We start from the raw sequence: 27765 nt of genomic DNA, 5'->3' as shown, positions 1-27765 counted from the left end.
TTTATTCTAGTGCTACTCTGAGCGTGCAGCTTGCAGGATTGGGTCCTTGGCATTTGGAAGAAAAGGATGAGAATGCGGTGATTTAATATTTGTTGAATTTCTTCCATACATGCGTATTTACTTGAATCCTCAGCTGTTGCAGTGCCATGGATTTAATTGATTTGTGCAAGCTGAGTATCATCCCAAGGCACTACCCTTTAAGTTGGTTACATAGTAGCTAATATTGATATAAGGTAATGCAGTAGAAATTAAGTGAAACTGCTGCTCTTCCTTGTCCTTTTTTTCCACAAAAACCTAGTGTTGGAAGGGCTGCTGTGCTGCCAGTCTGTGACACCATGTGAAACCATGGCTGGTGTCCTACAGCATCTTCTGTATTTCTATCAGTCTCTCTTTCTTCAGTGTGTCTGGATTTACAGCAGCCCTAAACCCTGCTCCAAGAGCATCCACCAAACCCACGAGCCATGCTGGTGGAAGGGGAACATGAATCAAATGCCACCAAGCTTTGGGTGGGAGGCAGCGGGGTGGGAAGCCCGTGGCTGTTAAGGCCCATCAGCTGTTGGGAAGGTTTGTGCATATTAGCAGTTACTGGGTTTCCTGTTGTGGTTCTCTGTCGCTCGGTGTTGTCGCAGCCTCGAAGGATGCCTTCGCTGCTGTGGTTTCCCAACCTGAGCTTGAATACAGCCAGTGCATGGAAAAACCACGGTGCCATGCCATGCCCTAACACAGCAGGAGTGCCCTGCTCCAGGGTGTTGGTGCAGGTCGGCTGTCCGGATAGGAGAGCAACCCATACGCTGAGCCATGGGGTTATCAGTGAGCTGGAATGTAGTTAAAAGTTCATTTTTTTGGTTCATTTTTTTGGTTCAGATCACGTGGCATTTGCATTTTATTTCACTGCTCTACTGTAATTTTCCTGCTTTTTAGATAGTGTAGGCAAATCTTCTGCAATGTTTTACATGGGATGAAGCACACGAGAAATGATATCCTGTTTTGGCATTGGTACTATGTTCAGTGTCTTTATGTTCTTCAAGTATAAGATCATACTGATGAAATTAAGAAACATGATGCATGATAACATTGAAACATGTCTGACTTATCTTGCTAGACCTATTTTTTTCCTTTAAAATATTTTTCCTTTTTGTTTTTCTCTTTTTTTTTCCCCAAACAGGAAGAGAAAATACATTCAGGAGAGACTCTACTTCATGTAAGTGTTATTTATGCTTGTTTATGAAATTACAAAAGGCTTATAAAGCTCATTAAAACGTTCAAATACTGAACACTTACCATCTGTTTATAGAAACCAAGTATAGAGCATGTAAAAATAGACTGTAGTTATACAGCAATAATGCTCAGCTACTGTTATCTTAAACCTATCTGTGCAGTTCTTCTGTGCATATCACTGCAGAATTTAGAAACCATTGCAAAGCACTTTGCAGACATTTAAGCAGCATGTCCATAAAGTTGGTGTGTAAATTCCAGAGGGATAATGTTAAATTGGTTTGCCCGAAGCAGAGGAGACCCAAAAGTGAGAACTTGATTTTAGCACCCCAGAGCCCTTGATTCCCAAACCCTGTGACAAAAATCAGCTTTTCTGCCTTGGATCCTACAGAATCCAAGTTCTGCCTATAGAGCCATTTGTTTGCGTGCACGTGTACTAGTGTGTGCCTGTATACGTGTGGGTAAGAGAGAGTGTGTATACGTGTATCTGGCCTCAAATAGCCTACAGTTATTTCAGGTCTTTTCTACAACCTATGGTGATACCCATTAAAATGGTGAATACTCTTGCAAATGTTTTGTGAAAGCATTTGGTTCCAGCCTGGCTGCTCTGTCAGGGGGAGCCTGGTAAAGTGTTCATCATGGGACCGAGAAAGCTGTTATGTCTTAAAAATACAACAGGCTTTTTTTTGCCACACCATCTAGTGACCTGGTTTTTTTTGCAGATCTCAGATTTGAAAGCTGTTGAGTAGTATAGGAAGCTCTGCTCTGGTATTTCTTCCTAGTAAATAAATCTGATTAAATGTTTTAAGGGGCTGCATAGATGAAGACTCTCGTTGCATTTATGCAAAATTAGGTTAGCAAGGAAAAAGACTGCATTGTTCCCAATGCAGGGCCCGCTTTGCATAACTTCCAAGCATGTACTGTGTCCAGTGGCATGGCAAGCCCACGAGCACTCCCCTCAGGCTGATTTTCCATAAGTCAACATTTTTTTTTTTTATTATTATTTTATAAATAACATGTATCTCGGAATTGCAGCACTCCATTATGCTTGCGTAGCAACTGCTGGTTAATATGTAGCAAAACGCCGTGTGGTAACAAATGTTTTTTTGCTATTGTTGAGCTGGAATGTTAGTTCAGCTTCTAGATAAACGTGGCTTGCGCAAGGCGTCCCGGTAGACCATGACTTCTGTGGCTTGTACAGTAGTTCTGTAGGCAACCGTGTTCTGCTCTTCCTCTCCCCTGTGCTTCCCTTCATCTTCCACGTGAGCGAGGGGTGGGCTTAGGTAAAGCCAGGGAACTGGCAGCCCTTTGCATCCCACAAAGCACCAGCGTGGGGTTTATATTACGCCCATTGCTAGTCAAGCATCTGTTAAAAAAACTCTTTATTCTGGTTGTGTTGCTAGCAGAAACACTGTAAGATGGTTTATTTAATAGCTTTAAACCATAAATGTTCTTTGGCTGGTTTTATGGATATCATAAGATACTCTTTCAAAAAAAAAACCCCTAAAAATCCAGTAGTAAGTGAAGGATACCCTACGAAGGATTAAAGAATCCTCCTTCCCTGCTGCTGGGAATCCTAGCTGAGACTAGGTTAAGCATTTGTATCTTTGAGAAGGTACATCATCATTTTTAAAAGGTAACAGAGAAGGAAAAAATCCAAAAGCTTTTTGTGTGTGACCATTTTCAACATTTGTAGCTCATTATTATTTCATTCTAGTGTAGGAAGTTCAAATCTCTTGAAAATCCTGTGAAGCATAGGCTTCCCAGAGATTATAAATGGGAAATAGTGCAACAAAAACACCTTTAAGAGAAGAAGCTCGCAAATAGAGAAGAACCCAAACAGACAAACCCTGCAGCAGTGACTGTGTGGTGTCTGGAAACTGCAGAATAAGCCTGCAGTGCAGATCTGAAGAGTTTTGCCTGGAGACTGCAGTATCACAAAGAAGGAATCGAGAATTCTTAACTCCAATAGATACACTCCAAAATGAGTAATGAAAAGTCAGTGGTCCAGAGGCCATTTGCGGTGCAGCCTTCCATCACCTGCTGTGGCTTTTCAACAGCTAACGGCAAGCTTTGAGCATCAGAGCCTCTCTCTTCTGGTTCTGTGCATGAAATATTATGACTTTGACTCGATAACTCTATTTGTGCCTGTCTGTGCGTTGGCTCCCCTTGGCTTCTTCAACTGTGTGAGTTTCCAAAGGAGAGTTAAACTCCAGGGAAAGGAGTAGTGAGGCTATAACGAAATGGCAGGATGGTGAAGCATCCAGGGCAGGGATCTCTCCCAGGCCCTATTCAGAGCGGGTTGACTCCTGTGGCAGTGAATGTTCGGTGGGGCTTAACCCCTCAGACTCTGACTTGGACCAATCACTGTGACAGGAGGTGACCACTTTGAGAAAGGGTTCTTTGTGATAGTAACCAGCCATATGTAGTTGTAATGATAAGAAAGGGACCATCTTATTGTAGTCACTTTGCGACAAATACTACCACAATTCATTACTTTCCATCAGTGCCTCATCCTATGGAGGAATCACCACTGCCCATCTACATTGAGGAGGGGACAGAAGTCCCGATTGGTGAGTGCAGTTGGGATGGGATTTGTTTAAGGGAGGGTATAACGGTACTCGGGGTTTATATTCCTCACGTTTGTGTGTACCCATTTGTCATTGAAAACTGTAAGGTCTGTTGCAAATGTGTGGGGGGTTTTATTTTATTTTCTTCTTTATTTTCTGTTAAGAGCTCCTGAGGGTTGTTAAAATACTGCTAGAGTTGGTTTTCAGCTAATCATAAATCAAAGTACATAATTTATGCAGTGACACTGAAAGCTTCTGTGCAGGATGTCTTAATACAAGGCTGAGGAAGACCACGAGTGTCACAAGAGGTAGTTCCCACTTTGGCCTTTGATCTCGATGTTCAGATACTTGGAATAATCTGAGCTCTGGGTCAGCATTTTTTTTTCTTGCTGACACTCTCATGCCCGGCACCCAACAGACTCAAATTGCACACACCACTGAATAGCCAGAAGAGAGTCAGAGAGGTTTGCCATTACCTGACATACACACTGGAGCGCTGCACACCCCCGTTTTCTGGGCTCTGGTGTAGATGTATTGTCACTACATGGATATATAGGTTGAGTGTTTTCTTGGGGTTTTTTAAATAGAAAAGCAGTCTTTAAGATAACTCATAAAGAACAAGACAAAAAGATAAGTAGGTTGGACTGTGGTGATCTCCTTGGACAGTAGAAAGCTATGATGGCAAAATTTCCCAGAGCTCCTTCCTCATACAACCTGTTCTGGATTGCATACAGTAAGTGTGCCTTAGCTATCACCTTGGGAGTCGACCTTGTTGAGCAGATGCGTCTCTTCAAACAACTTTTTCTTATTATATATCCTGAATTTTTCCATTCCTAAATTCAAGCAGTTGCTTCTTGTCCTACTATCTTTTGAGCTAGATTAATTACCTTCCTCTACACACAGTACCTTGAAGGTATTTATAGCTGGATCTCAGCCCAGGAGTCTTCTCATTTATAGAACATATTAATTTTAGCACTGCTACTCTTTCCTTAGATCACTTTTATTGTCCTTATTTGTATTTCCTTTAATTTCTCTATCTCCTTTCTAATCTGTGGAGACTTGAACAAATCTAATTTGTTCACTGTGGTTGTTTTGACACAGCATTATGCTTTAGATTTCCATGTCATCCCTTCCGATGTACACATACAGAAATAGCTTGGCCTTTGACCCTTCTGCATCAATCAGTAGCACCACACAGAGAAACTCTATTACTTGGCTAATCTTACCTGCAATCACCTTTAGGTCTTTCTTGGATTCACAGCTTTGCTAGCTGCTCCTCAGGCAATGTCACTGCTCTCCTGAGATGTAGGGCTTTATCCTTCCTAGCACTAAATCCCCATCCCATAAAATAAGTGGTAAAATAATCACTTATTTTATCCATTAATTACTTAAGACAGCATGCCTTTGTTTATTTTAATGCCCTGGGGTTTTATCGTTAACATAGAAGTTGTTACTGTTTTATCATATATAGAGCAAATAAGTACTTAAGATTTTATATTTTGATACCTATTACAGCTGTCTTCTGCATGTTAGTATGGACTCCTTTCTCAGCTTCATCATTCTTGTTTATATACCTTCCCTAACCTTTCCTTCCTCTAGTTAAAAAAGTTCATTATGTAAAAACTGACAGGTTTAGCCTTCTCCTTGTCTTCATTTGTACCTTTCCTCATTATAGAATTAGTATCTTGCTTCTGTATGTCTTCCATGCATGGCATGATGTGGTCTTTCCCACAGCAGATCATCTTTTCCTCATCTCCTCTGGGGTTGTAGTGCTCGACATCAGTCCCTTCTTGTAGAACTGTTAAGGCCAAGTTCTGTCGTGGCCCCTGGTATTTCATCTTGTCTTTCCCACTGCACTGAGGAAACCTGGACTGCCAAGATCGTGGCACCTGCACCAAGAAAAACACTTTAAGGCTGATGAGTCACAGAACTATCGACCAACCAACCAAAAAAAACCTCAACTATGAGTGGAAAGCTTTTTAGAGGTTGTTTGTTTGGTGCTGTCTTGAAGCAGGTTTGTTGGATTAGGCTCTGAAATGCAGCACTGGCTGTGAAATGGCCAAATTGGGTTGGAGAGGGCAAAATGTTTACTTATTCTAAATAAGTATCTGGACTGTCAATACAGCAAGCTGTGGTTGAGGGGCAATGAGTGGAAAAAGTAAATGATGCAGAGATGAGGGCAAACCACAAGCTCCGAGTCTGGTATTTGAATGTCTGTCGTGGGTCAGGGCTTTAGATGCAGTATAAATAATCAGTATAAACCATCAAGCTAGGAAGTCAGCTGCAAAATTCTGATCTGGGTCTGGGTCTCTGCTTTCCATTGAGCTTATCAACATGGTCCAGGTCCAGTGTGCCCATTTGCACCCGTACAGACACTAATAGGAATGAAACAAAGTCCTGTCTGCATTTAGACTTGAGAAGAATACACAAAGTGCAATTGTTAAAACATTTAATTCAGCACAGCCATCATTTACTTTTAAAAGGTTGTTTAGAGAACTTAGATTATTTCATAATAACATTTTGGTTGTTATATGGTGTGTGTACTGTTCTGGCCCAGGCCTGACTGGTGGTGGTAGATTGCTTTGTAGCTTCTGTATTGAAAAAATAGAGAAATCAGTAGGCTTTTCAGAGTCTAAATTTAACAGTGCTAATTATTTCAAGCAATTTAAAAAAAGAACATAAATCTCACTTGTTTATTACAGCTCCTTCATGAAAACAGCAGCTACAAATAATACTCAATAATGAAAATCTAGCTAACACTGTCATGAATTAGCCAACAAGAGAATGAATATTTGGGATCTGGACAAGGGCAGAATTTCCTTCTCTTTGCATTGAGGAGAAGGTGTTATTATCTAAACACTGTTTTTATCTCCTTGGGTGAAATGAAGACTTTGACATTTCTGCATAGATGAATATTACTTTTGATTGGAAAAAGGCCTGGGCTCTACTTAGTTTTTATGTACTTTTGCCCTTTTTATGTACTTCTCCCCAGAGGAACGTAGGTGAGGGAGATGCAACCAATGTTTGAATAAACCAAAGAAATTTCTGAGGAGATGGAGAATATCTTGTGACCACTAGTAAAGAACCTACAGAGTAGCAGTGAAAGAAAGGTCATATGCTGGCAGTCTTGGTTCAGGCACAATTTCAGCTGTCTCCCATACGAGTAAACGGTTCAGGAGATTCCAAGTGAGGAAATAAGCAGAGCAGGTCCTTGTTCACCATCACTCTTCATGCTAAGGGTCCTGTTGTGTTAAACACCGAAGAGAACACCTGAGGCCACACAGTCCAAATTCACATTTTGTAAAGCATAAACACAGGAACAAAATATTTGTATTGGCAGTCATTGCATTTGGGCTATACAGGACACCACTGAGGGAATAATTGCCTCCTCAGGGATCAGGGAGCAATAGAGCTGTAGGCTGAGATGTTTGTTTATATTCTCCTTCCAAGTCACATTTTGAGATGTTAATGTTGTTTGATACCTGTGAAATTAGCTCAAAGACATACAAATTCAGGATCTAATTCTGAACTGATTTATTCCAGCGTAGCTTTGTTGATTCCAGTAGCATTGCTATTGCTTTATCGTTGTGTAAATAATGTCAGAAGTGAGATCTTGTTCAGGAGTCAGTCCTACTGACTTTGAAAGCCGTGGCATTTCTGCTGTAGCTCTGAGTCCCTATGTGGGTGAAATCCCAATGGTCCACTTCCATCTTACTGATCCACTTTTGCTAATGAATAGCACTGCTTTCAGTGGACTTGTGTCAAATGTGTACAAGTGTTACATAGACCTTGCCTATACAGGGTTTTTACCCCCATTAAATCATCTCGATATGGTGGAAAGCTCCATTAGCCCTCTGGAGTCATGTTCTCTTGGTCATATTCACAAGTCGTGGTGCAGCCTGGGCTCATGTAATCTTGATTACAGGAGAAAAATTTTCTTGTAATCGCACACAGTTTCTTTTGCTACTACTCAGTCCCTGATTTTAAGTATCTCTGGTGCCTTCTCCGTGATAAAAACTGGATTTTTTTTGCTCTTGGGCAAACTCACTGAAAGACAGATGCTCTGTTACTTCTTATGTCTCTTTCAATAAGAGAGTTAAAGCCCTTTTTTAAGCCGTGTGACCATAGAAAGTGCCCCTTTTCCAGACAGGAAGAGTATTTGTCACCCTACAGAGAGCTGGCTCTGTGTCTCTCTTGGAGGTTGCCTTCCCTTGCAAGAGAAGAAAACCATTTCTGTTGCACATGCTAAGGTTTGCTCTTTCATGGGGTGCTGGCACACAGAAAGCTTGATTTTTGCCAGGTACTGAGTGCCTTCTGCAAGGTGTTGAGTGCCCTCCTATCCTTTGCAGCCAAAAAGGATTTGATTGCTCTTGGCATCGGGCAAATCTGGACCCAGAAGACCACAGGTAGTATTTACCAATTATTTATGTGCTTTCGCATGCCAGAGTTTGTCTGAATTAATTTTCATAGCATACAAGAAATTTCAGGCGTTAATGACACTTGCCTGCCACTAAAAACATTTTTTTTTAAATAATAATAATACAATAATAAGCATGACATTTATTGCATGGCCGTGGGGAAATTAAAAACCCCCAAAATTAACTACAGTCCAAGTAACTATTAGCTCTTCAGAGCTAATGTGTGAGTTATATACCCTGAATGAGCACCATATGCCAATTCATTGTGGCACAGTGAGTCATAGGACACATTGTGGAAAACAATAATTGCTTGGCATGCATTGGAGCACTCAGTAGGGTTTTTGTTTGGTTTTTTAAAGGAGTATGTTTTAATCTGACAATAAAATGAGTATTGTCTGATATGCTGCCACCAGGGACTGTTGATTATTTTGTACTTACCTGGAGCTTACTCATTTGTCACTCACCTCACACCCCCTCAGTACCTTTTGCATTCCAACTGCTTGTATTGTATGTGTGCCAGCACCAGAATATGAAGATTGAGCCTTCCATTTGGTACTGTCTTGCCGTTTTGTGTTAATCCTCTTCTCCCTTTTCCTCATCATCTTCTTTCTATGTCAGATAGAGAAATTGAGATTGTTTATGTGGAAAAAAAGTTCGCCCTGAGAGGAGTGAAGCAATGGGATGGGTTTGCACAGAGGCTGTGTGGTCTCCACACTGAGATTTTCAGAGGTTGACCAGATAAGGCTGTCAGCAAACCAGTCTGATTTTGATGTTGGCCCTTCTTTGAGCAAGAAGCTGGGCTTACATGACCTCCAGAAGTCCCTTCTGACCTGAATTACTTTATGGTTCTGTTTATTATGCAGTTCCTGTTCCGGTTCAGCCATGATGCTGTGAATGTCATTAACTCCTCACTCCTTATCACTGTCAGTCATTCATACCAGCATAGAACAGGAGTGAACTCCTGAAGGTCAGTGAGGTGACAGTGGTTTTACTCACATGGGTACAAAATCAAGATTTGAAAAAAGGTGAAATTAGTAGGTGAAATTTGGGTATCTCTGAAATTATTTGAAATTTTTACCAGGATTTCATTCAAGTTCTCTTCCAATCCTCAGTAAGTGCCAATTGAAGTTATCAGTTGAAGAGTCTGATGCATAATTATGTCAGGACAATAAGTATTTAAAGAGTAAAAATCATCTTTTCCCCCTTTCAGTTACAAATCCCATTCTCTAGCAGCCTTGGAGAGAGCTTTGGGGTGTTTAGGATTTAGTGAGTCACCAACTGCCCTTGCTGTGCCGTTACGTGCTGGTTTCCTCATGTGGCTGTAACCACGTGAGGGAGTTAATGCTGCACAGAGCATCTGCTCCTCAGCTAAACGCCTTCCCAGCCCTGCAGCTGTCTGCCAGAGAGCTCTGGACGTGCAGAGGGGCATCTGTGAGCTCGATTGGGTAGCAAATTTTCATGGGTTGCTCCATATGCTGGCCAAAAAACACCCTTTGTCAGAATAGTGTTATTATAATTGTGATGAAAGCAAGCAAAATTGCACTCAGATTCACCATGTCAGCTTAGGGAATTTTCAACAATTATCTAGCTATTCTAGGGGGACAAAAAAAAAAAAAAAAAACAAAATTCCCTTGCTAGGAAAGAGAAATATGAGAATAATTTCATAGGGTTGCTCTTCCAAGTCTGACAAGATAAGTTGTTTTTTCTTGGTATTTCTCCTTTATCAGCAAGAAGTATATTGCTTATGCAAACACCTTATTTCCCATCAGGCTCTATGAAAAGTAAAGTTTACAAATGGGGCTACCATAGTGGATTGTGGAAAGACTTAAACATGACCAACCAAAAGCCTTTGTTATCCCTTTTTATACAAGGCAGGATTCTAAAATTGAGATTTAGCAGGACAGACTTGCTTTCATTGCTGCCCTCCCTTTTCTGTAACCAGATCAATACTCTCTCCTCATACAGATCCTCCGTAGGTGATGTAGAGGACTGCTCTTTCAAATGTGAAAAAGGTGTTGTGCCATGTAGAGGAAATGTAGAATGGAAGATGCTATTGCTTAATAGGGTTGAAGGTCCCCTCTTCTCCACTCTGTGCAGTATACAAGCTATAGATTACAAGTCAAATTTAATAGGAAGATAGTAATCACATGAGGAATTGAAAGCAATACATTGAACTTTGAATCCCCGAGGTTTCTCCTGCAAAACTACCACAAGTTCATGTAGCTTTTGTAGTCACTTAGAAAAATTCAGCCAAGTAAAGGAAAGGAAGTCTCTCACTTTCTACCTTTAGTTTACATATGAATTGTTTTTGTTGCTATCTCAGCTGTTTGTCAGGTGCCCATCGTTTACAGTGGAACTGCAAACAGTTAACACCTGTCCCTAATTAGCAAATAATGAAAGACAATTGTACTCATGATGAAAACAGCTTTAGATATTAAAGGTTAATGTGCCACGTTGGTATCTAATGTAAGCATGTTCACTGATGTGAAATTGCACTAAGAGAAATCCTCAACTGTTCAGCTTTGAGCTGGTAACAGGAGTAAGGTGAGTTTACAGTAATCAAGCTAGGGCTATAAAAGCAACCTGCAGTGAAACCATCAGCTGGCATTTGTTTGAAAAGATAAGAGATGGAGAAGAGTACTCAGGCTATTCCTATATTGTCATGCTGTATTTGGGGAAGCTTACCTGCAAAAGCCAACAGAGAAAACAAGTGCCTGTAGCCAGTGGGATTGACCCTGGTATAAAGGTGGGACTGCAGATACTTGTTTCTTGTATTAGAGTCAGCCTTTGCTCTTACAGAATTCCCTTTGGAGGCAGCAATTCCAGGGTGAATTCTGTGGGGCTTTTGTCCAAGTAGAGTGTGGGCTCAGGGCTTTGTTCATGCTTGGTGTGTGCTCTGCACTTTGCAGACTGTGGTATGCAGAAGTGGTTTGTATGTTAGTTTCCTTGGAAAAGTGAAGTATTTGTTCTGGCACTCTTTGGTTTTCATATCTCTTGACATAAAAACGAGCACAGCTCTTGGTCTGTGAAAGCTGATGTTAGAGGCCTTGGCAAAAGTGAACTGAAAATACACCTCTGGTTGGGAACCAGTGTGAGTCACATGATGTTTAAAAGCATGTTGGTTTAGTGGTCAATGCCAAAGGTTTTACTTCCAACTCAGAACTTCAAAGCAGATGGGTAGTGATCAAAAATTTGTGATTTTGATCAAATAATGCCCATTGAGAGGCCTGTAGATCATAGCAGTATTCCTTCTCAAATGCCCTCCAGGAGCATGGTGAGTGGCTCTGGACGGCCATGGAAGCTGAGAGGACAGAACTGCAGGCTGGAGACTGAGCCAAGGCTGTTCTGGGATTAAACAAAACATGCCATTGTCCAGCCGTGCAAGCCAGCACCTGGCACCAGCTGCATGAAAGCAAATAAATATCATAGTGTCTACAGAGCTTCGCTTTTTTTGTGTGTGTGAAAGTCTACAGTTCACCAACCTGTTTTGCAAAGTTGGGCTCTCAGTGAGCTTGTTCACCAGCTTTGCCACTTCTTCTTTTAGCATATCCTCTGCAGAACCCCCCCCGCGCTGTTCTGCGCTGCTGTATCAGTGGTTTCGATTTCATTTCCTGTGTGAAACTTCATATGCTGAAAGTTTCTGTTCCTTTTTTTTTTTTTTTTTTACTTGAAGGAAAGAAAACAACAACAGTAAATTAAACCTCAGGGTGCTTAGGAAATCTCTGATGACTGAAGGCCTCTGAGCATCGGTGCCCTGGCTGAGCACCCCAGTCACCTGAGTACCCCTGGTTCAGCAGCAAGGGTTGTGTCTCCACATCTTAAAAGATTACAGCTCATTTCCGTCACTGAATCATATTTTTGCTGATATTTACTGCCAGCGTGGAGGAGAAGTCAAGGCTAAAATGAAAAGTAGCTCACTCTTGCCATTAAGTTTTAGTGCTCCTGATCCAGCCCTCAGGGCTTTGTAACCGGCTCAGGTTTTACAGCCCTGTAATGGGACTAACGCTGCGGATCGCGTGCGTGTAATAGCTGTTTTCCTGGTACAGGTTGGCTGGCTGTTTTCCACCCACGGTGCCGTGTTGCACAACTCTTCCTTCCATTACTCTATTCTAGAAAAAAATAAAAAGGTGTTATGCACATGGGGCACGGGAACAAAGAAGAAGAAAGGATTGTTCTCTTGCACCGATGGTGCGGGGATCTAGATTTGTAGGAATGAGTTACTGGGTGACATGTTTAAACAGCTGCCACAGGTGGGATAGAAGTCTATCCTCAGTTATTAAGATGAATGGATAGAGGCAATAAAAACACAACTCCAGCTTTGTGTGGAGGTGGTCTAGGCAGATACAGCAACAGCTGATCAAAGCCCTTACTAGCTATGGAAGACTCTACTTGTTTTTCCAAAAACATGTTATCCTATACATATATCTGTTTTTTACTTAGAAAACATACTGAAAAAGTACAGTAATCTTCAATTATGAGAAAGCCCTGAACATTAACATTGGTAAACTCAGTAAATTTAAGGCCGAATTTGGAATTAGCTGAAAAAAAACCCCGTGCGAGGGTGAAATCATTTATTCCCCCTGAAAAAATTACTATGAAATAGTGAATTCATACATCTTATTGCACATTTACTAATGGCTCTTTCCTGCACTAAGGCACAGCTCGGTTATCGTAGCTTGCAGAGGTTGCTGTCTGACATTATCACGTGTTGTAAGTGCCTTGCAGAAGTGTCACACAGGATCAATACGCCATTAATCACATGCAAAAAATTCAATAGGCACAGTGCACACCACTGACTGGTCAAGTTCATAAGCTTTGTGAGCTTTAAGGTTTTTGCCTTTTTTATAGCAGGATGAAGGACGTCCCTTATTGATTTTGGTGTGGTTTATTTGTGGCAATAGAACTAATTTAATTGACACCAAGACTTGCTGGAGAATTGCAATCCACTCAAGAGCAGACCTTCAGAATTGAAAACGAAATATGACAGTGCTTGTTCCTTTGGTCAAAAGGTGTAACTTCAGGGTATGAGGTGGTTGAAGAGTCAAGGATATGCACAGCTCGTTGAATCTTCTTCGACAGTGCCCATCTTGCTTGGAAAACCACACCACGTGGATATACTCTTGCATTTTGTTAAGGGCCCTGTCATAAGGACAAAGGCCTCAAGAGGTGGTGTCACCCAATAAATTAATGTTTTTCCACTTCCACACCATGAGAGCTGGTGGAGCAGAGGGAGCAGGCAGGGATGGCAGCAGGGGGCTGGTGTTTCTTTCCAGCCTATTGACAGTCAGGAAGCTGTGAGCTGGCACACCCAGAGGCATTAAATTAGGTCAGCAGTTGGCTTCACATGAACAAAACCAAGTTTTAACTGGTTGTTCTCCTCCACATAATTACCAATACAGTGTACAAAGGACGAGCAGTTTCCCTTCATTCTCTCTGCCTCTGCCAACCCTTGCTTTTATGCTCTCCTTCCCCGCAGTTGTCTTTGCAAGAGTCGCCCCTGGGCATTCTTCTTTGAGGAGGGGACAGAGCAGGAGGATCATGACTCTCCAGGGCAGGTCACTTGGTTTCTCACTAGGGTACAGGAGATGCTGTGCCCACAAAGATTGCAGGAGGACAGTTGCAACCGGTGTGACTCAGTGTGCCAGTCCCCTACTTCACTGCCTCTCATGCTCTTCCTCACTGACTGTGGGGGCCAGGGCTGCCCTGAACCATCTCCCTGGGAATCAGGCTCAATCCCTGAGGCTGGGAAGCATTATTTTTGCTTCAGCCTCTGTTTAGGGACAGGGTCATGTTCCCTCTGAAATGCATTGGAGTTTGTGGGTATTAATTTTCCTCCTTTCCACCCCACACAACGGGAAAGGAGTTTTTAATTTCCTCCTGTTCTGGATTTAGTTCTGACTGCTTTGTTCTTTGACATAAATAAGTAGAACAAAATGAGCATCTAGAGTATTACGTGACTGCAGATTTTCTGCTGCTGAAATCTGAGCAAAGATGCAGGATTTTATAACAGCTCAGTGCTGTGACATGGTGCCTGTTTGAAGAGAATGGAAACACCAGCAAGAAAAAAACATGTAGGGAAAAAAGATATCTTTTGTCCAGACCACAACTGATGAAAAAGAAATTGCATTAAGCCCTGGGCTTTCCTTTCAGAGTAGACTCCAGCGTTATAAAGAAGTGCATTTTGCTCTTAGAAAATTTTCAATAGCAGATTTTCCAGTCAATCTTAGAAGACTAAAAAAAGCATCATAGTGAAAGAAAAGAAAATGATGAAGGAGTGAGAAGGAGAGAGGAAGAAAGTTGAAGGGAAAACTGAGGAAGAAGAAAGCAAAAATGGATAGATGTTTAAATAACCACCTGTACCCAGGGAAACGTAATCAGAAAAAGAGGAGTCCATTAAAAACAGAACAGTGAGCTGTAATTCAGGGAAATTTTAGAGGCACTTTCAAGAAGAAGAGAGGCAGTGTGTGCAGTAAAGGGAACCGTATTATTTTCAGAAAATGTAGGTATCTTGTTCAATGAAGCAGAACGAACTTGGATATGAGTTAAGGACAATAAGTGAAGTCAGGTGCTCTTTGGGTTCTGGTGTGGCCTTGAGGGCAGCCAAACATAAAGGGTTTTTCTCCTGCAGAGCAGAAAGACTTGCACTAAAGCCGTAAGTTTGATCAAGGGGCTGTTTATTTTAATCATGTATCGATTGGCTTAACCACACTGCTCTGGGAGGGAGGGAGAGCTGTCAACATCAAGAATTACAGCTTTCAAAGTTCCAAGTAATCCCAGGAAATGAGCCAAACATAATAAATGCAGTTTTATTTGGGACCTGATCCTACTACTGTTGAAATCAATAGCAGCTTTTCCATTGCTCTCAATGAGAGTGAAAGCTGTTTATTTGAAGAGCAGCTCTGATCCAGCAATCAGGGCAGCTAATTTTGAAATATTCATGAATATGAATGTAAAATAATAATAATTTGAAAAAGAACCAATCCATGGGTAGATTGGCAGATCTAGGAAAGTTCAGTTTTTAAAGGGAGGTTGACTTCACTTTGCAAGATACAAAACAAAAAATGACAGAAAAATAAGAGAGATGATAATATCTAAAGAGGCAGTGAACTTAAGCAGGGTTAGCAAAATTAATTATAATGTGGTAAACTGATGTCTCTCAAAAGTCCTTGAGGCAGAAGAGTAGGAAAGAGCATTGAGAAGCTCAAGACATACAGTCTGCACAGGCTGAACTCTAGTAGAGAAGGTTCCTTGCAAGCAAAAGTAGTGGTGGTACGTATCACACTGCAAAAATAGTTCATACAGGACAGCCATAGGGACATTCCTCAGGCAGCATTCCCATCAAGGTCAGAGGTACTCTGGATATGTATTGTGCTTTTAGTTTTCTAACAGAAGAAACTAGAAAAAAAAAATGTTCAGTTAGCATGCTAGTCACCACTTCAGTATGTTGAATCTTTGGACAAAGTTTATATGAATTGACCAAAAGAGAAGTGTCTGCTTTGCTGTGGTTTCTGATGTTCAGATGCAAGATAGGGCATGCATTTTAGCATGCCTAAATATTTACACACGTGTATCTCTGTGTACAGGCACACTTTGATTTTCCCATTTCCATCAACATTTGGAAAACCACTGTTTGGAAGACTCAGTTTTTAGAGAGTATTAAATGAGGTAGTATCCATGATGGATTTATCCTCAAGGCTCTTCCTGGAAGGTTTTGACATGCGTTGGTCGCTTGTCTCCGGCTGTAAGAAGCTTGGAGCTGATCATTACTGTAATCCCAAAGCAGAAACTGATCACAGTGTATTTTCAGATGTGTAATCTGTGGGTTGTCTCTCAAAAAAAATCAGTGGTTCAGTAGTAATGTGAGTTGTGTCTGTTCTGACAACCAGCAGGTCCTGGCCATGCTGGTGCCTTTCCCCACCTGCATCGCTCACCGTCTGACCCCTCGGTCCAGTGCCTCCCCCTTCCCCTACCCCTCATTTTTTTGCATGTTATGAAGGATTACATTTCAATGCCAGTATTTTTCTAAAGGGTATGGGTTATTTGAGATGTAGGCAGTACGTGTGAAGATCTGATTTCTGCAGCCCAGGGGATGGCCCAAGCCGAGTTGGCTGTGAAAGCTCTCCACTTATGGCTGGTCTTTTGGTATTTTCAGCTGTGCACCAAGGACTGGTCAGTCATAGGGGGTGGTAGAAGGGCTTGGGTTAGCGCAGGGTATTTCACCTAAGGAAATTTGAGCAAGGGACACACGCAGATCCTGCTGCGGAAGGAGAGGCACCCTTGAGGTGCTCCTGGCGGCACAGGTGAGCAGATGCTTGAGAAGCACAGTGTGCCCATGCAGACTCCCTTGTGTTTTTTCTGTATTTTACCAGCATCAGTTTGACAATCGGTAACTCCATCCTCTGTTAACGTGGGTTTGTACCAGTGTACGTGAGAGCAGATTCTGGGCCTGGCCCAGTCTGTATCCTTTCTCCCCTTGCTTTCAGATCAGGCTCTTGCAGTGTGATTGTGCTCAGCCTGGCACACTGTAAATAGCAGGCTTGACTGCTGCTTTCTGTTTATCCATATTAAGTTCATCAGATGAAGCCAGAGCTTCCTGGGGCCATCTGAAGCTTCCTGGAGGGGGTACTCTCACAGGCAGATGTGGCTCCTGGAAGGCAGACATGTGTCTCTGGGAGGCAAACATATGCCTCAGACTTGCATCACTCCTTTTGGACTCTCTGGTTGTAAGAGCATTTTTTTACAATATATTTCCTTGGGGTAATCTGATGGACTTAGATCTCGGATACCATCCACACTAAGTGATACAGTAAAAATAACCTATTATTCTCTGGTTCTGACCTGGGCGGTGACAACATATTGTTTCAGCATCTCTGTCAGACTATTTCCTTCAAGAGCCATTTTAACCTCACCCAGTGGGACATAACTAAAGGAAATGAAACTCCAACCCCATTAAGGAAAAAGACAATGCCTTTCACTAAACAAACTTGATTTTCTTGGCTTTTCTTCACCAAGGAGAATCGCCTGTACCCCCCACCCTTGCAGCCTTTGTAGACAGTTCCTGTAATTGGGAATGGCTGGGTGGACACCAATGGTTGGCAGCAAAGGGGGATAAATCCGACATCCCTTGAACGTGACATGGGCTGGGACCGCAGTCCCAGGTGGCCGCTTAGCGACAGTCCCTGTGGTACTGGTGGACGGTACGTGCCTGCCAGCCACAGCTGCCGGCCCTCGAAACACAATTGGGATTTTAGCAAGTCTAAACACAGTAAACTGGGCTGTTACTAATTTTGTGCAGGCATTGGATATTGTGCTGTGCCCCGCTATTGAGAGCTGGTGACTTCCACCCTAGTTGTGGTGGTCCATCTCCTGGCACCCGTAAGGTGAAACAGCCACCCCAGAAAGCAACCGTAACCTTGAGGGTTTGTGCTCTTGGGCTAAGGGAAAGATCATGATCCATCTTCACACTCCAGCTAAGGTGAAACTAATTGCTCACTAATGAGGTTTTTCAAGCACAGCCATTAATTTGGGGTATCTTGAGACAAATTACAAATCCCTTTTTTAAAATGCAGTTCCACTCGGTTACGAAGAAGGAGTCTGGAAAGGCAGCATTTCACTCTTTGTGTGCAAGTAATTGGGACAAACCACAGGGCAATCACCTTGTCCCAGGGAGAGTCAGGGTTTACAGAATGCAATCGACTGGTCAGCCTTGCAGACTCTGGGTAGAACTAACACCTGGGTCAAAGTAAATCCGCAGGCAAGAGGATTAGAGCTGGCAGAAAAATAAAGAACTCTGTGTCACAAGATAAAAGTAGATTGCAAAAAATTGCAATCCTGAAGAGTTTTTAATCTTTGAGGTGGCTAATGCTGTAGGTCCCCTTAGGTTTTTTTGACATAAGGGGAGCCTGTGTTCTCACTATTCTCTTTCAGAGTACTTCCAGTATCAGTCCACATGGGGAGCAGTTAAGCTCTTATTTCAAACCTAATCCCACAGAGATCTATGAATCTATATGTCTCTGTGCCCTGTTAAGCAGGTTTAGGGCTGTCCCAGCAGTTCACCGAGAAGTTGTCTGTAAAACAAGAGTATACACTAAACACTAGGTGTGAGACTCTCTCTTTTACACACTTTCTTCTCCTGTTGATGAGTGTTTCAACAACCCCCATGAAGAACAGCTTCCATGAGATGGTCCGAATGCCCTCCATTCCTCAGCTCAGAATAGCCTGTTGCCTGATGGTTATGACGTCCAAGATGAAAGACAGGGATTCAAATAGCAAAAGGAAGTGGAATTGTGCTTTCTCCGTGCCTGGTAGCTGTTGCAGTGAGAGCAGGACATCAACCACCTTGTAGGTACCTCTTTGAAGAAAAGCAGTTGCGTACACTTTTTTTTATCTCCCTCAAGAGATGACTCCAGGGGATTATGCAGGGTGGTGCCTGTGTTGGGCTTGGAGTGAGATGCAGATGTCTTGGGGAGGTTAAGGCTGTTGTGAATTCCTTTCAGAGCCACCTTCATTAATCTCCATTCATGATACTACAACTCAAGTTAGCTATTGTGAATTAAGTCCCAACTAAAGGCTGTTATAGAGCTGGCCCTACCATTTTTATTCAGTTACTGCACTACTTTATCTCATACCATGTCTCTAACAGTGACCAACAGGAGATATTTTAGAGGAATATGTGTCCTGCTCTCATCCCCCTGCAGTGGGTGGCGATGGTCCATCTCCCTGGGATTCACTTTCTCCTCCTGTGAGCTCTCTCTGCTGTTGACCACGAGGTATTGCAATGCTCGTGTCACCTCTGTGCACTCACCAGTGGCCTTGTTTAAAAACCAGTAGAAAGTCATAATGATTAACATTCTGGAGATTAAAGTCCCTTTATAGATCATGGCCTGATAGGCAATTTGCCTGCTTTGCAGAGGCCACCAATATGCCAGTGGGGCGAGTATCGAGCTGCCGTGGGTTGTGACAGTGCAGCCTTCTGAAACTTTCCGTGGTGGATGGAAAGATTTACGAGCACCATGATGCATATCTATCTCAGAATCATGTCTGGATTAAAAACTTCCTGCAGAGCTAATGTCAGCTCAAGCTTCAGGTCACTGCCACAAGATAAATCAGGTTAGAGATCAAAACCAGCACACAGGTACGAGGGACCTTGCAGCTATCAAACAGGATAATCTGTAGCACAATTTTTTTATGACTGTGCACTCCTAATGACATGTACAAGCAGGGAATGGTTGTGATCTGGAATAAACTTGCTGGTTTGCCTGGTTCAGGTGAAAATTTCAGTATAAAACACTATGCAAAAGTAACTGGTCAGATCCAGATAACGTCACTTGAGTTATGTGGGGAATGAATTGGCCTCGTATGTCTGAGATCTGAGTTAACATAAAAGCTACAAGTTATTCCTAAATTTTTTTCATTAGAAAATCCTGCATAAAAAGGCACTTGTTAGAATAATTCTTTCTGTTATTTTGATTATAAATTACATATATAAATTATAAATCCAGCTATGATTTCGTATGACTCATGCCACTGACTTTTTAATTAACTAAGGAGTCATCATCCTTGGCAAACTATTCAGTTGCATAGGTGTGTGTAACACAATAATTGAATATAAAGGCTTGTTTTTGTCCCTTTATTGATGTCAAGGGAAAACAGTGCAGTTATGAAAGTGGAATAAACTGCAAAGATTCCTTCAGTTCCTGCAGGATTATTGGAACAAATGGCTTTCCATTCCAGTTTTTATGAATGTATAGTTTTCTGAAAGCTTTATAGTACTTCAGGGAATGGAAATGGCAGGCAATAAATGATACAGGACCGCTTGTGTTATTGGGAAATAGAAGAATGGGTTTTATCTGGAAAGGTGAGATTTACTGTTCTGCTTTATTTCATGTAAATGTTTGAGAAGGAATCAGATGCAGTGATTTGTACCTTACTTTGGTCATGGAAGTAGCATGAGACACTTGCTCAGTAATTCTTTCTGCTGATGCTTCTGCAGTGGGCAGTGTTGCGACACCTTTTCCCTGCAGCAGCAAGTGGTGTCAAAGCTTTGCTGTCCTCTGCGCTTCATTGGCAGCAAAGAGGTGACCCCAGAATTCAGGGATGGTTTGTCTCTCCTGGTCAGTGAAGGCATCAGATGTATTTTCCTACATCAGCTTGATAAACAACACTGGGTTTTTTTTGAATGAGTTTGTCTAAACAGTTCTCACAGTGTTAAGAGAGCTCTGCTGGAAAAGACTGTTTAATAAACACACACCCCTTTTTTTTTTCTTCTTTTTCTGTGTAGAAAGCAGAAATATGGCAACAAAGGAAAAGCTTCAGTGCTTGAAAGATTTCCACAAGGACATCCTCAAACCTTCCCCCGGCAAGAGCCCGGGGACACGGCCTGAGGATGAGGCAGAAGGGAAGCCGCCCCAGCGGGAGAAGTGGGCGAGCAAGATTGACTTTCTGCTGTCCGTGGCAGGTGGATTTATTGGTTTAGGCAATGTCTGGCGGTTTCCGTATCTCTGCTACAAAAATGGCGGAGGTGAGTATTTATTTTGTTCTCAGGAATCAATCTGTCTGCCTTGTGCTTGCTGTTTTTCTGTGCCTTCATCCAGTTTTACCTGGTTTCTGTCTTCAGGAGAGATTGTTTTATTACTTGATAGTTTTTATTAAAACTTCATTAGGGAAAAACAACAGCAATTTAAAATGTTGTACTAATGAACCTTTTCTGCTGCAACTGAGTCTGAGTTTTAACCAAAAGATAGGCTATCAATATAGACCAGTAGGATTTCAGACCAGGGGATTTCAGAGTAAGAGCATTCTGAGCCACGTGAAACTGTTTGGTGCCTAACAATCTGGCATTGTTATTGCAGATTTTCACTTTAAAGAGGTAAGAAAATGCCCTTTCCACCAAATACCCATTCTTTTTGCAGAGAATATGAGCAAAAATACCCCAGAATAAAATTATTGTATAATGGTATTAAAGTATCAAGTATGTTTCTTTGTTTATATATGCCTGTTCCCACTTTTTAGATGACCTTCTCTAAGTTCACTCACTTCATCTCAACTTTGTGCTATTGTATTTTCTCAACAGGTGCATTTCTTATACCTTATTTCATTTTCCTGTTTGGGGGAGGTCTTCCTGTGTTTTTCCTGGAGGTGGTGCTAGGACAGTATACCTCTGAAGGTGGAATTACATGCTGGGAAAAGATCTGCCCTATTTTCACTGGTTAGTACATCTTATTGTGCTTTGCTGCTTAAAGAACCTCTGTGGACCATATGTAACTACACCATTCCCCTCCTGTCCATTAATTCAGCTATTTGCTCTTGTAATTTAGGGTATGATATTGGTTCCTGGAAAGGTAGAAGTCAGAGAGTCTGAAGGACAAAGTGAGATATTGATTTTGATGCTATCATGTTGTTAACTGGCAGAACTGCCAGTAAGCAAGAAAGAAATTGCATATTATGCCTTTTAAAGGCAATTGCACATTTTGTTTACAGGTGTCAGAGAAAGTGTTGCCTTGGAAAGCTGGATGGCATTAATGAAACCGTCTTTGAAATGTTATTTTGGTCTGGAAATCAAAATCCCCCTGCCATATGAAAGCTGATCATTGACATCATCCCTCTGCTACTGATGCAGCCAAAACCTGGACTGCATTTTTGGAAAAGGACTTTAGTCATAACTGAGCAGCTCCTGGCAAACAGGAATGTTGTTACTGAAGGGCCTTTGCCTGACTCACCACTCACGGGAACAATACAGAGGCTGCTCTGGAAGTAAACTAGAATGAAAAATGAAAGACAGATTAGAAAAATGAGCAAGGATGCCTATCTTATGTGTAGATTGCCCTTTGCAGTCGGACAGCACAGGCAGAATCCTTTGGAGTAACTATACTAAACATGTGGCACTGTTCAAATCCCGTTTGGAAAGAGTGGGCACTGGTGTGTCTCTAGTTCTGCCACTGTTGCTGTTCCAGGCATCTCTCTCCCCTTATTTCACCCCAGGCAGAAGTGGAGGTTTTCTCTGGGGCTCACACTCCCACCTAGTAGTCAGAACACTGCTGAAGCTGATGTAATTGTGCTTCTTTAGCTTAATTTTATTCCTCCTCCTCCCACTGTTATGAAGCCTTTTTTTTTTTTTAAGAGGAGGGAATATTCCTTATTTAAATAGCAATCTCCCAGGCATCCATAAAGAGAAAGTGTAGCTAATGTGACTAGCTGTATATCCTGAAGGAAATGCAAATGTACAGAATAAATAGCACTTGCTTTGCTTGTTTCCACCTGGCATAAAAATAATCTCTGGTGGTAAAGACTCCTGCTACCACAAGGTTTTAAACTGTAAACTAGGAGGCAGGTATCCCAAGTGCTGGAATAGCTGTCAGAGTGATGTGAAAGGGAACCTCATATGTTCTTGTAAGAGTCTGCTCTAAGTTTTTTAAGGAAATCCTTTTTTTTTTGCCTGTAAGTGGCGAACTTTGTAAGCAGAGATTGATCCAGTTAAGAGCCACAAATACAATGCTTCCTTTACACAAGTGAAATTGGGGCAGAAACAACGGCTTTCCCATTGATTCCTTCAAAATTTTCCTTGTTAACTCATTCAAGGACTGTCTTTGTTTTTGGAGGGTTTTTTTGCACACAGACTGAGCCCAGCCAGTACATAACTGAGTAGTGCAGGGGCTGCCCAGCTGAGCTGCTGCCAAGGAAGCTGTTTGGGGGACAGTGTGACAAGAATAAGGTTGCCCACGTAGGCACCTAAGTGAGGTGGTGTAAATCCCAGATGAGCAAAGCATGATGCCTTGAATTCCTTCTATTAGAACTTGAAATAGCTGGTTTAGCGTTACATTGGGTAGATATCCTGCAGACCTCCCTTCAATATCAGCAAAACATGGCCAGAAGCTCATCCCTGAGTAACAGAGATGGTGCTGGGTCAGTGCTTACGTGTGATTGAGTTGAGTTTCCATCAGGAGTGTGGTAGAGCAGGATACAAGTCCGTGATGCAGTGGGAATAGCAGCAGCTCCACGAGACCACAAGGTGCCCTAGGAAGAAGCAGCTGTCCACGTCTGCATGTTTTTCTTTTCTCTCTCCTTCTCGCCAGGAATTGGTTATGCTTCCATAGTGATTGTGTCCCTTCTGAACGTGTACTACATTGTGATCCTGGCCTGGGGACTCTACTACCTGTTCCAGTCGTTCCAAAGCGTCCTGCCATGGGCCCACTGCCACCAGAAGTGGAACACGCCAACCTGCGTGGAAGACACTCTCAGGAAGAACAAAACACTTTGGATATCACTGAATGCCACTAACTTCACCTCTCCTGTCACAGAGTTCTGGGAGTAAGTACCCCCCTCTTTGTGGTGTCTTTGGCAAGCTTTGGTGGCATACCAGGGCCTGAGATTTTATGGAAACCTAGTGGGGAGTGTTAGATAGGAAAATTGCTCTGGATTTAAGTCTGGGAGTGGTGGAGGGAGGTGTTAGATGTGTAACTGTCTTCATCCTAGAGCATACAGGGAGCCCTAAAAGCTCAGTGCAGCTTCTGGTTTGGAAGAAAACTTGTTTCCTTCTTGGCTGGGATTCTCTGAGTGCAGCAGGAGAACAGAAATAAGTCACTGCAGATGCCCTGATAGCAGAAGTTACTATGGAAACAGTGACAAATCATCACCTTTGTGGTTGCCTCTTCCCCAACTGTTAGCATTTGCAGTACACTTTGTGAAACTATAACACTTCTCAGTCTGATAATACAGCAAGGCTTTGAGCTCAGTAATAAATCTGACAGAGGTGGTGAACGTTGTTTGTCCTGTACTGCAGGTTTCTCAGGTCATCTTCATTACATCATTTTTCTCTGCAGTCTCTGAGGAGACTGGTTTGCCAGATGCCTGAATTTCATCAGTCCTAAGCTTCTTATTCTCATTTCTCTTTTATTTTTCAAGTTTTAAATCATATTGCATAATGTGATCTCTGAACAGGCATGACCTCAAATGTCTATGTGTTTACATAAGTGTCAAAACATAGCAGCAGAGGAAGACACCTGTAGGGAAACTTAAATCCAAATGATCTACAAATACCTTAGCAATAATTTATTTTTGCGGGGGGAGGGGGGGCTTGCTCATATAGTTACTTAAGAGTAGAATTAGTTTCTGGCCCAGCTTGGCTTTTTCAGCATGTTTAAAGTCCAGTTTTGTCCCTGATCAACTTGTACCTACTTCTGTATTTTTAAAAATAAGCATTAGCTAAAGCCCCAGCAGGAATGGTGTTCATGCTGAAGATATTTGGCATGCGTTAGGTTTAGAAAAAATAGTCTTATGAACTGTGCTAAAATTTGTAACACAAGAGTCAAAATACAAAGGGCAGATTGGATCTTGGATCAGCAATTTGTCAAAAGGCACTGGTGGCTGGTGTGAGGGATGGGGTTCAGGCTGTAAGAGCAGTCAATTTTATTGTGAGAACTTTGTTTCCATGTTAGGGGACAGGTTTTTTCCCAGGTGACTTCCTCCCTTGTAAATATGGAGAAAGTCGGAAAATGTTTAGTAAATGGTACCTGTGGGTATTTTAGGGGAACTTAGAGGCAAGTTGCAGTAGAAGAGAAAGCAACTCTTACTCTGTTGGACACTCCCACAATGTCTTTGGGGGACTGAAGACCTTGAATCCAAATGACTGGCTGGCTTGGTAGGATGTTCAAAGGTCTCCTCAAGGTCTCCAGGGGAAGCAGAGATCCACAGCATTGCTCCTGAAATAATTGCTCCCCCAGGACGTCCAAAGCACTGCATTCATCATCATTAGTTTTGTGCAGTAATTTTGCCAACAGGTTCTCTTGTACCTGGGGGCAGCCACGAGCTTGGCAGCCTCCTGAAGTGACCACAGGATTGTCCTGCTACTCTGAAAAGTTTCTTTTCATGGAATGCACAGATTTGCAGGCTGAGTTGTCTCCCTGGGGCCACATGTTCACTTCGGGAGACTGAAGATGCCATAGCAGAAAGGAATAGGGCTGGGAGTGGGGAAGGGGATTGTAAAAGAAAGAGTGAGGGCTCCAGAGGAACACCAGAACTCTCCGTGGGTAACAACACCGCGGGTATGCAATGAAGGGTGTTATGGCAAGGCAACCTCTCCATGGGCTGGAGAAACAATGTCCCCACAGGGGAGCATGTTAGAGGCGGAGCTTTTAGTTAACTTTCCTCTAAGAGAAAGTCTCATTAGAAAGGTTGTTTTTGGAAAACTCCTCTGCAAGCTGAACAAAATCCTCCTGTATCCACAGCCTGATGTAGTCAGGTTGGAGGTGCCTGACTTTGATTTGGATGACGAATCCTTGATCCTCACAGCACTTCCCTTTCCTCCATCGTGCCCTCACTGTGTCTGTAGCACAGTTGGAGCGAAGGTTGCTCAGTGATTCGTACTCTCTTTGCACTTTGCAGCCACTTTAACTTGTGTCCTCAAATAACAATTTTAAACATTGTGAGCTGAACTCTTCCCTGGAGTCACACTAGGGAGGAGTTTGGCTCCATAATCCTGCTAGTACAGACATACTGCCCATAACTCACTGTTTCACCATGGGCAAAACTGTCTTTAACAGAGTGAGCTGCCTTCAGCAGTCATGGCACTTGGAGAAGTATTAAAAATAGCTGTTCTCTCTGCATAAATAACTATTGGTGTCTTAAAGTAAGGGCAGAGATCACGCAGCACTGTTGTAATCGAAGTAGCATAGCTTTTACATGGTGTAAGCATTTAATATCCCCATTTTTTTCCCAGCCATGCTACTATTCTTTATAGTTCTGAAATTAAAAATAATTTTAAGAACTTTCAGGTCGCTTGCCATCATAGACAATGCTGGCTATCAGCCAGCTACCCACATCGAAAGGACAGGTAAATAATTAGTCTTTAACTGAAGATATCCATCTGCTTTGTGGCACGATTAATTTCAGTTTAATTCAGGGGTTTGTGAGTATTTGGTTTCTGAAACCCAATGCCATTTTTATTGTGGGACATTTATATAGTGTCCTCATCAGTATTGCTTTGTAAAACTAATGCTGCCAGGATATAATTGACCGCATTGATGCATTAACCTCTTCATGTTGAACTTCTCAGCCTGGCTGGATGTATAGTACAGCCTGACATTTCAGTTCGTTTAAATTAATGTTCTGTGCAAATCACATGCTTGCTTGAGCAGCAATAAAAGGGGGTTAAGCAAATCAGGCTTTATATTAGGAGACTTACCTCTTGGTATCACATGCTTCAGGTTTATTTCTGAAGATTTTATTTTAAAGTCCAAAACCTTAAGGGCTTACACACATATTAATACATAAGGGATAAGTGTAATGGGGTAATTATAGTTGAACAAAACCTCTGATTGTCTGGTGCTGGCCAAGTGTTTATAAATATTTGGTAATCAGCAGACTTTATTCGTCCAAATCCCAAGAAAGCCCATCACATGCTAACGGCATGTAATCTTAAAAGGAGCAACACAAAAAAACTAAACAAAATCTAGAGCAGCTGTCTCTGCCTTTGAGGGCAAACTTGAGAGTTTTAAAAATTGTTTCATTTTCTCCTTTTAATAGTCTTCTCTACAACTACTTCAGGGTTAATTATTCTTGTCCATCCAATGTGAAAGAGTGCTTCACCTTTCCTGGTTCGAAAGGTCCTGTCTGCATTCACTTGATTAACGAGCTGGAATATCCTTCAAGGGTTGCATAACTCTCTTCATTTTGTTTTTGTTTATATTCTAGAGCCAGTTACAGCTCCTATTACGTTTCCATATTGCACACCAGTAGAGCATATTAGTGTATGAACAAGGGTCAAGAGCTCATGTTTACAACAAACTCAGCCCCAGCCTGTTGTCCCATTGATTATATATGAGTGACAGTTAATGACAGCATCAGGACTATAAATTAGAATTAATAACAACTCTATGCGTAAATGGTGTGAAGGTAGTTGAGTGGACTTGGCTGAATCTCAGCAGCAGTGGGTTATATAACAAAACTAAAGAGGTATCAGCACAGCCCAGCTCGTGCTCCATCCTGAGCTTGAATTTACAGGGTATCACAAAACCGGGTTGAGTTCTCCTTCTGTGAAAATACGTTGGCTTAGAACTCATGCTGAGGCTCCCCTGGTAATTCTGAGCGAATTCCTTGAGGTGTTTGGTCTTTGTGAGATGGGATTACCCTGGACAGAGAACGCCAGCACATCACTTAGGGTGCTTGCTGCCTCACCATAGAAAAGTAAGATATCTGGCTCTCAGTAACCCACTGGGGTGCCCTCCAAAAAATCTTGAAAGAATTCCTGGAGCAAACTCTAGGAGAGAATGACCACTTGCTTTTAGTTCCCTAATAAAAAGCAAAGAAGTCTTAACTGAATGCATTAGTAGGGCTCCCTATTCCAAAAGGCATTTGCAGTTAATTATTCGCAGTTTCCCGAGACTCAGCTCTATAGGTTGCCTTTTTAATATGAACTGCCACTTCCATTGGAAAATTGCCATTTATTTTTAAAATAGCTACAGAAGATTGCAGCTGAACTTTGTCATCTTATAAATGTATTTTCTTCTTTTATATACGCACAGCGGGTTTTTCCTTTGTTTCTTTAGGTTCAGGTGAAGCAGGACTGC

The 27765-nt window shown here is 42.1% G+C and overlaps 1 protein-coding gene across 13 annotated transcripts in view; it reads left to right on the top strand.

The window, feature by feature from the left end:
* The window catches only part of SLC6A6 (solute carrier family 6 member 6), a 93504-nt gene that overhangs the window by 39417 nt on the left and 26322 nt on the right, over positions 1-27765 (top strand). For 4 of the 13 annotated variants that reach the window (XM_064667474.1, XM_064667465.1, XM_064667466.1 and 1 more), the window contains exons 2-7: positions 1166-1201; positions 3723-3788; positions 8135-8191; positions 20484-20723; positions 21276-21410; positions 23275-23509. In XM_064667474.1, coding sequence (XP_064523544.1) covers positions 3734-3788; positions 8135-8191; positions 20484-20723; positions 21276-21410; positions 23275-23509 — 722 coding nt within the window. In that variant the 5' untranslated portion in view covers positions 1166-1201; positions 3723-3733. The remainder of the gene's footprint in view (positions 1-1165; positions 1202-3722; positions 3789-8134; positions 8192-20483; positions 20724-21275; positions 21411-23274; positions 23510-27765) is intronic. The other 9 variants (XM_064667470.1, XM_064667469.1, XM_064667473.1 and 6 more) reach the window with 3 other exon arrangements.

Source organism: Pseudopipra pipra, chromosome 11 (genome assembly GCF_036250125.1).
Source record: "Pseudopipra pipra isolate bDixPip1 chromosome 11, bDixPip1.hap1, whole genome shotgun sequence".
Classification (NCBI taxonomy): Eukaryota; Metazoa; Chordata; class Aves; order Passeriformes; family Pipridae; genus Pseudopipra; species Pseudopipra pipra.
This window is presented reverse-complemented; position numbering and strand designations above follow the sequence as displayed.